This window comes from Enoplosus armatus, chromosome 5, assembly GCF_043641665.1.
Source record: "Enoplosus armatus isolate fEnoArm2 chromosome 5, fEnoArm2.hap1, whole genome shotgun sequence".
Lineage (NCBI taxonomy): Eukaryota > Metazoa > Chordata > Actinopteri > Centrarchiformes > Enoplosidae > Enoplosus > Enoplosus armatus.
Window position 1 is genome coordinate 18,562,650 of NC_092184.1, and position 11,493 is coordinate 18,574,142.

An 11,493-nucleotide genomic window follows, 5' to 3' on the forward strand; every position below is an offset into this window, starting at 1 on the left:
GGGGTTTGTGTTGTTGTTAAAGCCAAAAATTCCATGTTAACATCTTTTTTTTCTTTGGGCGGAAAAACAACGTGTATACGACAATTTGTCTCCCTGCATCCCGCTTGTTAAAAGCTGAACGAGTCATCCAGTGCTTGTAAATACCGGAGCAGCGCAGCCAGGATAATGGGGATGATGAAGAGCGCTGTGGGAGGTTGAATGCACTTCATGGGTGTCTGGCGGCACTTAGTGGTGAACCTCTGCTACTGAGAGACTTCAGTCTGCAGCACGACTGAGGTGGCAGGACACTTGTCCATTCACATGAGCAAAAGGCATTCATGGCATTTCTGCGAGACTTCAGTCTTCGTGGCACGTTACTGCAAATACTGACAATAATCCTTCTGCTATTCAATGACACACAACCATCATGTGTAGCTTGTTTACAAACGCATGTAAACACTTAGGCCTGCCAAAATGGCTGCGTGATGTAATGGAAACTATGAATGTACTGGGATCTGCTGTCTCACCAGGAATAGAGGGCAAAGTATGAAGCAGCAATTGCAGCTCAATGTCAGCGTGTTTCCCTCTGGACATAATACTGAAAACAAAAACTGTGGTTTTATTTTAAAACTGAGACAGATGTCCCGCCGTGTTTGGCTGCAGTATCAAAAACAACACTGTCATATGATAAAATTTGTAGAAACAGACAATAACTTCCAAGGTGAGTCCTCTTTAGTAAGAAAATACATTCAGATTGAGGAAAAGGTCAAGTGGCTGTTTAAAAAGGTACCTGAGGCGCTTCATTTAGTTTTGTACCAGGCACTTTGGAAGTGTAAAAGAAATCAAATTAAAGGACCTTGTTTTTGCCAGGTGTACATATTGATGAGTAGATAAAATGCTCACAAAATGATGCACATCCTGGATTTCCACATGGCCTCATAGCCGTGACCGTTCAGTTTGGGGTCGTTCAGTTCGTCAAACACTCCGCTGTCGATCATCTCCTTCTGCCACCGGATGGAGACTGCACCTGTGCTGAACTCCTTGAAGAACTTCTCATCTTTGACGTCAAACTTAATGTCCTCGACCTCAGAGGTGTCCCTGAACTTGTCTGTGTCCTTAGCGTAGACCACGTTGGATTTTGGCACCCAGGGGGGCTCCACCAGCCCGGCCTCCAGACGGTGGAAATTGATGCTCTTGAAAAATGCGTGAGTTCGTGGGTCATTGCCACTAGTGTTAGAAAGACACAATGATTGAATTTAAGATTGAAAATTATGCTATAAAGGAAGGAGGCAGGTGAAGTGATTGAACTGGCCAGTAAAAGTGTATTTAATGATGATATTCTCTATTATAGAAAATAGTTACATGTCTGCAGAGTAATAATAATAAAAGCTTCATTATACAGCACCTTAACAGAGTTAAAAGGAACAAAACATCCTCTGAAAAAAAGGATCAACAAATATGCAGTTTAGGGCGCGACAACCAAATTTCTTCTGGAAGACTTGTCCATTAGATGGAGGCTCTAACAGCAAGAACGTTGTCCCCTTTGGTTTTTAACCCATAAGAACCCATGGTGACACCAGTGTAACACACACTTCAAAGGCCCCAGAATCTTCCTCATACAGCTTTGTGCTTGATCTTAACTCATTAAGTCCTTAAGCGACATATACGAAACATCCTGGTGTGGTGGTCATGTCACAGTCACATGACTGGACAGGACCTTTTCAAAATGTTGGTGTGACATGTAAACACAAGTGAAGGAAGCAACTAATTTCAAAAAGGCTGTATTTTGATACTAAAGGTAAGTTAAAACCCATTTAACGATTCTAATGCTTTAATAGGGTGTCCTGTATACAGTCAACCTGTTTTGACCATATTTCTTGAACAAATTAATATAAAACAATAAAACAAGTAAATTTACCATAAACGCCCAATGTAACGTATATGTAACATCACAGATCTTTGACATTAAGGGGCAGTATAAAAAAACCCCATCAGAAATGTCTTCAATGTGGTCCACTTGGTCTGTGGTGTACTCCCCATAATTTTCCTGTGAGGGGAAATGGGTCTGGGTTCTTATGGGTTAATGTTGTCTCCGGGATTATGAGCGCCGTTAGAGGCCTAATCTGACTGTAGGCCATTCAAAGTTAACGAATGTAAGACTGAGCTGCACCACTAAGAGGTTTGAAAGAGACCCCTCTTCACAAGTTGCATTTATGTACGTGTTGAACCAAAGAGTGACTTTTCTTTTTCTTAAATGATCTAGTAATTCACAAAGCAAAGATTACAGGAAAGTCTGAAAAATGTAATAGATTTTGGTGCAGATGTGTGTTTTTCTGCTGTCCTATCTTCTTAATCATTTAGTGACCCCTCAGATTTATCTTGCGACCCTTTGTGGGGGTCCCGACCCCCAGGTTGGGAACCACTGGTCCAGACCAATAGACCTTTTTGTCTTGACCCCTTAAAATCGCACATTGGACAGGTCGGTGGCTTTTGAGCAGTTCCACCTGTGACTTTAAGGTTTGTTACATTTAAATCGTTTTTAGAGGCTTGAAGAAGTGAAACCAGCAGAACTACAGTATGTTTTGTTATCTTGTCATCTCGTGACCCCTTCAAGGTGTCCTGACCTCCAGGTTGGGAACAGTATGTCTTCACGGGTGCAAAGGACGTTTTCTTGATGGATGATTTGTTCCATGATGTCTACACCAACTAACTTCATGTAACAAACGTATAGCTTGAGAAAATGAAAGTTTTTACTTACCAGCACCCAAGGCGATGCTGCACCTTCTTCTTGAGAAGGAGGCTGATGATGTCTCTGGTGGGAGCGTCAAAGCGCTTGTGTTCGAACTTGCACTCGTCCTCCATAGTGCGACGAGTCACCTCCTCATTCTGCACCTTTTCTCTGAAGTCTTTAAAAGGCAAACGGGCAGCCACCATCTCATAGATGCTGCAGCCCAGAGCCCACCAGTCCACAGACGTGCAGTAGTACTCCTGCCTCAGGATCTCAGGAGCCATGTAACCAGTCGTACCAGCCTGACGACACACAGAGGGGAGACAGTTCTGTTTAAATATTTGGGTCTGGTTAAATTCTGGGGAGCAGGGACAAGGGTGAACTTCCTGGCATATTTATTGTGCTCTGTTTTAGCTGCTTAGGGACTGTACAAAAAGTATTAGGGAGGGAAGGGTTGTCAGAAAAGGGGGAGTGTTACGTAGTTTTTGTTTTGCTGAATGGAGTTGGGGAGTCAGCAGGGGAGGGTCTTACAAAAATACTCATACAAGAATAATGAAAAGTATTACACTATTAGCATATATAGGTTAAACCTTCTTAAATGTGTTTTGCCTCTTTTAGTTATTTATGGTGAATCGAGTTGTAGATATACTATTATTTTATTTTGTTAATAATGCTGCAGGGGAAACATAACGTCCACCTCCCCAACCCACCCCAGTCATTTTTGCACAGTCCCTTAGCTCTGCCACTCTATAGCTCTGTCTCTATAAACCAGTGGTCCCCAATTTGGGGGTCAGGACACCCACAAGGGGTCTCAAAATAGACTGGTCAGCATAGGAGAGCAGTAAAAAAAATGTTCTACCATTTTGTCTTTTGAATTACTGGATTATTTTTAAGACGTGGTGATGAGGGGTCTCAGGCAGGCATTGCTTTATTTTGAGGGGTCACAAGCCAAAAAGACAAAGACTTGTGTCACTATTGTGTGTCCTGTTTGTCTGTTTGTGATCGGCCAAGGGACTGCAGATGAAAATGAGCTTTAAACTAACTCTGGTACAATACATCAAATGTATTTAACATTTAATATTGTACATGGTCCCTTACAAATAAATACAATCAAAAGACATATGCTAGTTTAAAATAAAAAGCGACCTTTTTTGCTGCTAAACCAATATGACGTACTCTTCTCAAAGTAGAGCAGTCGTTTTTGAGGCCAGACAGAATAATCTAGTCTGGTAAATAATTCAGTTTTCACATCAGTTATCTGCAACAGACTATCTTGACCAGCTTCCACATGATGAAGAAGATGGAGACAAAAATACAACAATAAGACACTGTTACAGCAAATAATGCTGCATTAACATGGCCTCCATCAGGCCAGTCAGCTGACACATGAGACATCTTAGTGAGTGGAGGCCTGCTGTGGCTCTCCTGACTCATCTCCTTGGACAGACACATGGAGGCCATATCTGGCATTAGTGAAGCACACTAACCAGCTAACGCTAACAGGCTCTGGTCTGGTCTTCCATACATTTCTCAGCCAGTGCAGTATCCAACTGGGGATGAGGTCAGGCACCTTTTAATAAGATTGATTTAGGTCACACAGGGTTTTGCTCTCTTGTGTTGTCAGAGCAGGACTAAGAGCCATCATATCTATTTCTGGTAAGCTACTTTTGTGGCCAGTGAACAAAACTACTGTGTGGTGGCATTAAAAAGAGAGAAAACAAGGACCGTGGAGACGTTTTCCTTTACGTGAATGTGAATACGAGAGTACAAGTGTCTGACAGCGAGCGCTGTAGCTTAATCTAGGGACAGGTCACCACGCTAACCTTCTGGCAGCTCATTTTGCCCTTCGGCAGCTCCACAGCCAATCCGAGGTCTGACAGCCGACACTGTCCTCTAGCATCCAGCAGCACGTTCTCAGGCTTCATATCCCGGTACACGATGTCCATGGAGTGCAGGTGGAGTATCCCAGTGGTTATCTGGGCCATGTAGTAAACAATACGCTCCATCCGGATGCCCCGCTCCCCGAGCTCGTAGATGTGGAACCTGAGGTCTCCCCCGTTCATGAGGTCCATGACCAGGCACAGGTGGGTCTTGTTGTCGTAAGCGTAAGCCAGGTTTACGATGAAAAGGCTGTTGACCTTCTCCAGGATGCGTTTCTCCAGAAGGGCAAACCTCTCGCCGCCTTTCTTCTTCAGGCGCCTCTTATCCAGCTTCTTGCAGGCGTACATCTGGCCTGTGTGTTTCACCTGCACCGCACACACCTGCAGGACAGAGCAACAGAACTTATATTTGTATTTTATTTATTGGTTGCTGCTACTTTTTGCTGTGACTTTAAAGCAAGACAACAGTAACTTTTACTGAACAGTGTTTAACAGTGAAGTGTGTAATCATGATAAATGCTAAAACACGACATAACAGTAGCACAAGCAGAGAAAATCGTTAAGTCTGTGCACTGATTAACTGTTAAGTAGCAGTTTCAAGATAAAGGTTATCTAACATAAGCTAATATTAGCCTCCATAAGCTACTGGTCACCAAGTGAGGCTGACGCAGCAAGACCCCCAAGTGTATGACACTGAGCAAGGGTGTGTTTAATAGCTTCATTTGTAAGAGAAAGAATGTTATTTCTTCCTTCAAAACGTACAAAGTCTCACTTTAACATATTAGCTGTAAGTCCATCAAGCAATCTGAGATTTACACTGTTATTCAGATTCAGGATTTCTGCCGCCTACCTCACCAAAGCCACCTTTTCCCAAAGTCCTGAACTCATAAAAGTATTTGTCAGCGATCTTCTGCGTCTCGTACTCCTTCCATTGCAAGAACCTATAAAAAAGGGGGCTTTTCAGGTACTCCGAGAAAGGTTTCCCCTTCAGGAAGTCCCTTGTGGCTTCTCTTATTTGGCCCATCACCATCTCATCGAAGTTCTTGTCTGATAGCTCCTTGCATCTTTCAGCTGCCTCTCCTGTGAGGTAGGAGAGAAAACTCCTGGACTCAGGTTGACAGAAGTTGGTGAGGATGCTCCGTTTGGCCTTCTCCCTGGTTTCATCTTCAGCAAAGCTCCAGTCGCTCAGCTCCTCCAGGAACTCAGCGGCGGCCACATATTGCGAATCAGAGGCCAGGAGGAACTGCTGGAACAACTTCCTCCCAATAGGCTGTTGCTCACACAGCGACTCGTACTTCTTCCCCACTGCCGCCCGGAGAGCAGAGGACTTTGATTTGGGTAGCGTCAGGGAGAGTCTCAGTTTCCTCAGCTCGTTGCGATCTATCTTCTGAGCCTTCAGGTAGGCCGTGTTGGCCACTAGGTTGTCCAGTCCCACCAGGTCGCCCATATTGGATGTATCCTTGGTAATACCTGTAGGCAGCTGGGCCTGACCAACTACAACACTAACGGTAGATTCATCTGCAGGTTCCAGGCGCAACTGAGCACCTGCATCCCGAACATCCTGCACCTCTTGTGTGGCGTCTCTTAGCGTTACAAGTACCTCTGTCCTCAGGATTTGTGGGTAGCTAAGTGTCTTTGCACCCGTATTGGTAGACGGCACTAAGGGAAAGCAACTTATGTGGTCTGAACTTAAGAGGCTTTAGACTCATCTATTTTTAGGAGATGCAAAGTGCCTGTGTGCAGTAATTAGCTGCCAGCATGTCATGATGAGGTGGCAGATCCTGACCATAACAATGTATGGCTGATTGTAGCTGGTTATGAAATGAAGAAGCCACTGAGGGAGCTGTGTTTGTATGTTTGCCGTGTGCAGCGAAGTATGCGCCCTTCATGGTTTATTATAGGAGAAAGAAGGAAGACTTTATTAAATTGGTTAAGTAAGCAGCCTAAGAGATTAATTTTGAAGTAGCTGTCAGGAGAGTGACGGCTGTAAGCTCAGCTGCTCGGCACAACAAATCAACTGAGGATGTGGACAAAATAACATGAACACTTGCACAAATAACGCAGTAGCCCTGCTGTAGCTGGAGAGGTTCAATGTCTGCTGAGGTCGTGTCAGAGAAATGTTGTTTGAACCCTTTGGCGTCTTTTGAAGACACAGTTGGAAGTGTTGCTGTATAAAAAAAACACTGATATGGTTAAAGTGAACCTCTGCAGCCTTTAAGTCAATACCTCTGTGCAAATTGTTAATACCAATTATAGCTGCAACGATTAGTGGATTAATCGATTGGCCAGTCGTCAAAAAAATGAGTCAGCAGCTATTTTGACCAAACATTTCATGGTTCCACGTTCTCAAATGGGAAAATGTTCTGCTTTTCCTTGTCTTTAATTATAGTAAAGTATAGTATAGTTGATTATCTTTTAGTTTTAGACTGTTGTTTAGTGGCCACCTTTGGCTCTAGGACATTGTAATGGGCATTTTCCCATTTTCTTAAGTTTATAGACCAAATGATTGTAATATAATTGGCAGATTATTTGATAATTAAAAGCACTACTCCACCAATGAAATATCACATTAAGTGTCCTACTAATGTGGCATTTGCTGGAAGACTTCTTGTTCACTTCCCCCACATGGTCAAGAGGTTTGAAGCAGCGACCTTCCAGTCATTAGCCTCATGTCTAAGTGAATTATCCAGATCCATCTTTCCCGCTTACAATATTCCTTAACAAGGAAACTGTGTTCAACCCTGAGCTGTCCTACATGATGTTGATGCATTCCATATTCTATGTAGTTATTCCACTTTCCACACTTATCACATTAAGTTTGGTTGATCCAAATCCAGGCTGCATTTAATAACTGCTGTGCAGTGGTGGCAGAAGTACTCAGATATTTTAGTATAAGTAGAAATACCACAATGAAAGAATACTAGTAATACTAGTAAATATCCTGCATTCAAAATAGAGTAAGAGTAAGTACTAACAGCAAATTGTACATAAAATATCAAAAGTACTCATTACGCAATAGGGTGTTACATTTGTTTTGTATTTATTGTAATTTTATTCTCGATTCATCTGCACATTAGTCAGTTACTTTCCACCACTGCTGTCAGGTGGAGCTTGAAACTGGAACGAGGCCAACCTCACCATACATGTATAACAAGTGCTAGTGGTGTAGTAGTTAACATGGCCGCCTTCCAGGTACTTCACTTCAACTGCCAAAGTACTTATGGCATTAAGGTGACTTGAGGATTTCAGACTCCATCCTTTGACTGGATATTTCCGTGTTAAGGAACTGTTTGGTGATTGTTAAAATCTCTACAAACACAACCTCAAACACTCTTGCTCTGCCAATACTACTTAAATTCTGGTACTGATAACAAAATTATATATTTTTATACATTAAAGAATATGAACCTGTTTTCCCTTTGCACAAAAGCCAACCTTCTGAAATTGTCTCACCACAGCAGCTGTACAAGTAATCTGTTTGAAATTGTGGAAATTATCATTTTAATCAATTAATAAACTGTCTGATTGAAGAATAAGTAAAAATGAGTATGAATCTTGGCAAGAATTCAATGATTTCAGTACTTGACAGTCTTTGATTCTTGGTGATGCAGACACATTTCTGTCAGAAGCAAAAAGTATTTAGGTTTGATACCCGGCCCTGTCGACAAGCCAATGTGCACTTTCCTTAATCTAAACTAACTGTTGCAGAATATTATGCCAATTCCCACAATGTCACTTGTTTAAAGGAATTATTTACTAAGCCTATTCAAATTCCTACATGAAAAAATACATGTTTACAGCTATACACATTTGTTTATTTTTAAAAAGACAGTCACATATTCAAGATGTGCTGAACACCACCACAGACAATAATGTAACGCTAACATGTGACCAAACACTGCAACGACGGTCATCCTTCTCTTCACGACCTCTCGATCCCTCCAGCCACCTCAACCAACCGGCAACCAACGACTCTGCGGTGCTTTAATTTTGTCCATCGTCCTCCTCTGACACCAGGACTACTGGAACATGCAATCATAAGTAGGAGGACAGTTGTCGACGTCGAGCGGCTCCACACAGGACGTTGCAGTGATCATTGTCAAGTCTGTCACCACTTTTGGGTGCACACAGGTGTCGTCTGAGAATCAGACCGCCTGGAGTTGGAGCTTATTTGCCAATTCTCTGAACCACCCAGTCCTGCTGGCAGAGGGGGCAGCGATTGTTCTGCTTCACCCAAAGGGACATACAGCAGTTATGGAAAGAGTGGTTGCACTCTCCCCATACAACTGAAAGAAGAGGGAAGATAGAAGATAGAGGGACACGGGAAGGGAGCATTAACAGGCAACACACAGAATACAAGTACACAGTACAACCTTGTTTATTTTAATGGTGAATAACTGTTAACTTTTAGTTTATCTGTGAGTGTTATTTATATTTTAAAGATCTCAGGTTTTTCCTAAAAGCATAATCCTTGGTCGTGCAAGGTAAAGGGACACTTGGCAAGCTATAATAAGTCAGGAAGACACAGAGACGACAGAAAAGGTGAATTTGTACTCAGTTCATTAGTTATAATAATTAAAACGCACACACACTAACTATACATACTAATCTTGACAATGTCGATAGTTTACAGGCATCCAGTAAATCTCCTTCTGTCACAATACCTCTCACTCTGAGGAGGGTCATTCACACTGAATATAGTACTCTCAAATTATTTTACACTACTTAACTTATGATACTAATTGTACTATAATTACTTGCTCTGCAGTTGGCTCTTCTAGCTACGTAAATCTATTAGCAGGTTAAATCATGTGTTTCATCCACACAACACAATGACACTATCTCTAATGGCTAATGTTGTCCATTTAACACATGAAACGTGATTAGCTGGCTTGGTCGGTTTCTTTGACAGCAGCGACACACTAGCTAATGTTAGCTTGTTGTATTAACCTGCTAAGTGGTTGTTTAATGACTGAACACTGCTATAACGTGTTTTAACGCTGACGCTGTCTTACCAACACAGTCCTCCTGTTTGTTTTCCGCCTGGCATCGGAGACAAGCGTCTGCAAATGAAGACAAACATGTTACGGTGGCACTCTGCCTGGCTTCAGGCATTAATGGTGATATTAGCCGCGTTAGCTACATTAGCCGGCATCCGAGCTAAGCTAGCAGACCAACGCTGTCGGTTCCTCGGACTCACCCATCACTTGTACCCGACAAATGGCACAAGTATCGCACTCCACGTCCCAGCTCCACATAGCTACAGCGTTCCACTTCTTTAGTGAAAACATCTTGTCTCCGCCCGATTTAGAGCCTGAGGAAGTGTTGTGAGAGAGGACTAAACCCGGCTCGTCACCGTCATCCATCTCTGCTGCACAGTACCTGAGGTAACGTTAGCCAGGCTAGCTAAGCTAAACAAAATGGACGAAACCGTTAACGGGTGCTAATGCTAACGTTAGCTGGTTTATCAAGTGTCTTGTCTCCATAGCGACAAAAGAGGGCGCTGTTTTACAAAAAAATACACATGACACACTTGTCAAAATACACACAACACAAACACACGAAGATAAAATACTAACATATGAAGACAAAATAAATATATAAACTACAATTTACAAATAGCAGATGGCATGGTGAGACACAAACACGCGCTGTCCTTCTTATTTAGCTTCTTTTCGTTAATGTTACACACATTTCAGAATAATAATAATACGAGCACCAGTGGGGCCTAAGGCTCATTTTCATCTCTGTGGACGATAAACACTATTCCAAACAAATGTTTTACTTGTATCACGGTGAGTGTGTGTCTGTATGTGCCTTTTGTACTTCAATTTTAACTTTCTTATTATCTCAAAGGAAAATTGGGTTGCAGTTAGACATTAAACATGTATTACACACGTTTAGCACTCTTCCATTTACTATTATAACTGTTTAAAAAACTCGTTACATCTTAATTACAATATGTCTGTGGGATCCTGGTAGTAGCCTAATCTTGCAAAGATGACACACATAATTTTAAGTTATAAGTTAAGTTGGTACCAGTCAGGCTAATGAGTGCTTCTCCTTTACACTGTAAGGTTTATTTATTCTTTTGTTTTGACATCCAGAGTGGAACGGACTCCTGGAAGATTCTCTTAAAATATTGCACATTTGTTGCAAGCAATTATAAAGTACTCAACTGTTTAGAGATGCCAACCATTAAACTACACAGTCAGGCATTCAACAGGATCATAAACGATGAAACTGTGTTTATGGTGACTTGATCAAGTTTTTCAAGGGACCTCTGTAAGCCAATCAGAAACAAGCATCCTTGCATTGGATTCTTCTTGAACAACCTTAAACAAAAACAAGTCAATCAAGTCGTTAATGCGGGCAAATAAACATAATTGAATGTACTCGTATATAAAAGATGTATTAATTCAACTATGCATGATTTATTTGGCACAAGTGTTCAGCAACTTCATACAACAGACAGAGACAATAACAAATACTAATAGGATCTTTAGTTTATTTTAGCTAGTCAGTAGGTCGGCCCTAAAGCACCATGGCAGCATCTCATGCATCTCTGCTGTCTGTCTTGCATCAGTTCTGCCTTCACACAATCTAGATTTTGCGATCTGAACACACAACCACAAGAGGAATCATGTTGCGAAGCCAGTTCAGAGTGGACTGCGTTGTCAAACCATAATTGATGAAGTGTGTGGTGATGCTCATTCCTCACTGAATTTACCACCTCCTAAAATAAAACTAGTGACACACAAAAATCTCAATTGGGTCACGTGCTATACGTAGGCATGGTTCCAATTTGAATTAAATCTCCAATAGTCATATATAAGTCATATGTCTACTATGACTAAAACTAATTATTGCACAATAAATTTCCCAGGCTCTGAATATGTAGAGTTT

General features: G+C 41.8%; 2 protein-coding genes across 2 annotated transcripts; both read right to left on the reverse strand.

The window, feature by feature from the left end:
* Positions 1-878: 878 nt before the first annotated feature.
* On the reverse strand, positions 879-6,034 carry grk7b (G protein-coupled receptor kinase 7b). The gene is made up of 4 exons (XM_070905517.1): positions 5,438-6,034; positions 4,531-4,968; positions 2,738-3,009; positions 879-1,206 (listed from the first exon to the last, which is right to left on the reverse strand). The coding sequence occupies exons 1-4, from the start codon at positions 6,032-6,034 to the stop codon at positions 879-881; spliced, it is 1,635 nt and encodes a 544-aa protein (XP_070761618.1).
* Positions 6,035-8,390: 2,356 nt separating this feature from the next.
* Positions 8,391-9,968, reverse strand: rnf7 (ring finger protein 7). The gene is made up of 3 exons (XM_070906146.1): positions 9,788-9,968; positions 9,603-9,650; positions 8,391-8,873 (listed from the first exon to the last, which is right to left on the reverse strand). Exons 1-3 carry the CDS (start codon positions 9,951-9,953, stop codon positions 8,755-8,757), a joined length of 333 nt encoding a protein of 110 aa, XP_070762247.1. The 5' UTR covers positions 9,954-9,968; the 3' UTR covers positions 8,391-8,754.
* Between the last annotated feature and the right edge of the window lie 1,525 nt (positions 9,969-11,493).

Bases quoted from the DNA above. Each gene is read 5' to 3' on its own strand.
- grk7b (XM_070905517.1), bottom strand. From the start codon at position 6,034: ATGGGCGACCTGGTGGGACTGGACAACCTAGTGGCCAACACGGCCTAC. The intron at 3,010-4,530 runs GTTAGCGTGGTG...GTGTGTCGTCAG, and splicing joins GCAAAATGAGCTGCCAGAAG to GCTGGTACGACTGGTTACAT. The intron at 1,207-2,737 runs GTAAGTAAAAAC...TTCTAACACTAG, and splicing joins CAGCATCGCCTTGGGTGCTG to TGGCAATGACCCACGAACTC.
- rnf7 (XM_070906146.1), bottom strand. From the start codon at position 9,953: ATGGATGACGGTGACGAGCCGGGTTTAGTCCTCTCTCACAACACTTCC. The intron at 9,651-9,787 runs GTGAGTCCGAGG...CTTCATTTGCAG, and splicing joins TTGTCGGGTACAAGTGATGG to ACGCTTGTCTCCGATGCCAG. The intron at 8,874-9,602 runs GTAAGACAGCGT...CTCTTCTTTCAG, and splicing joins CAAACAGGAGGACTGTGTTG to TTGTATGGGGAGAGTGCAAC.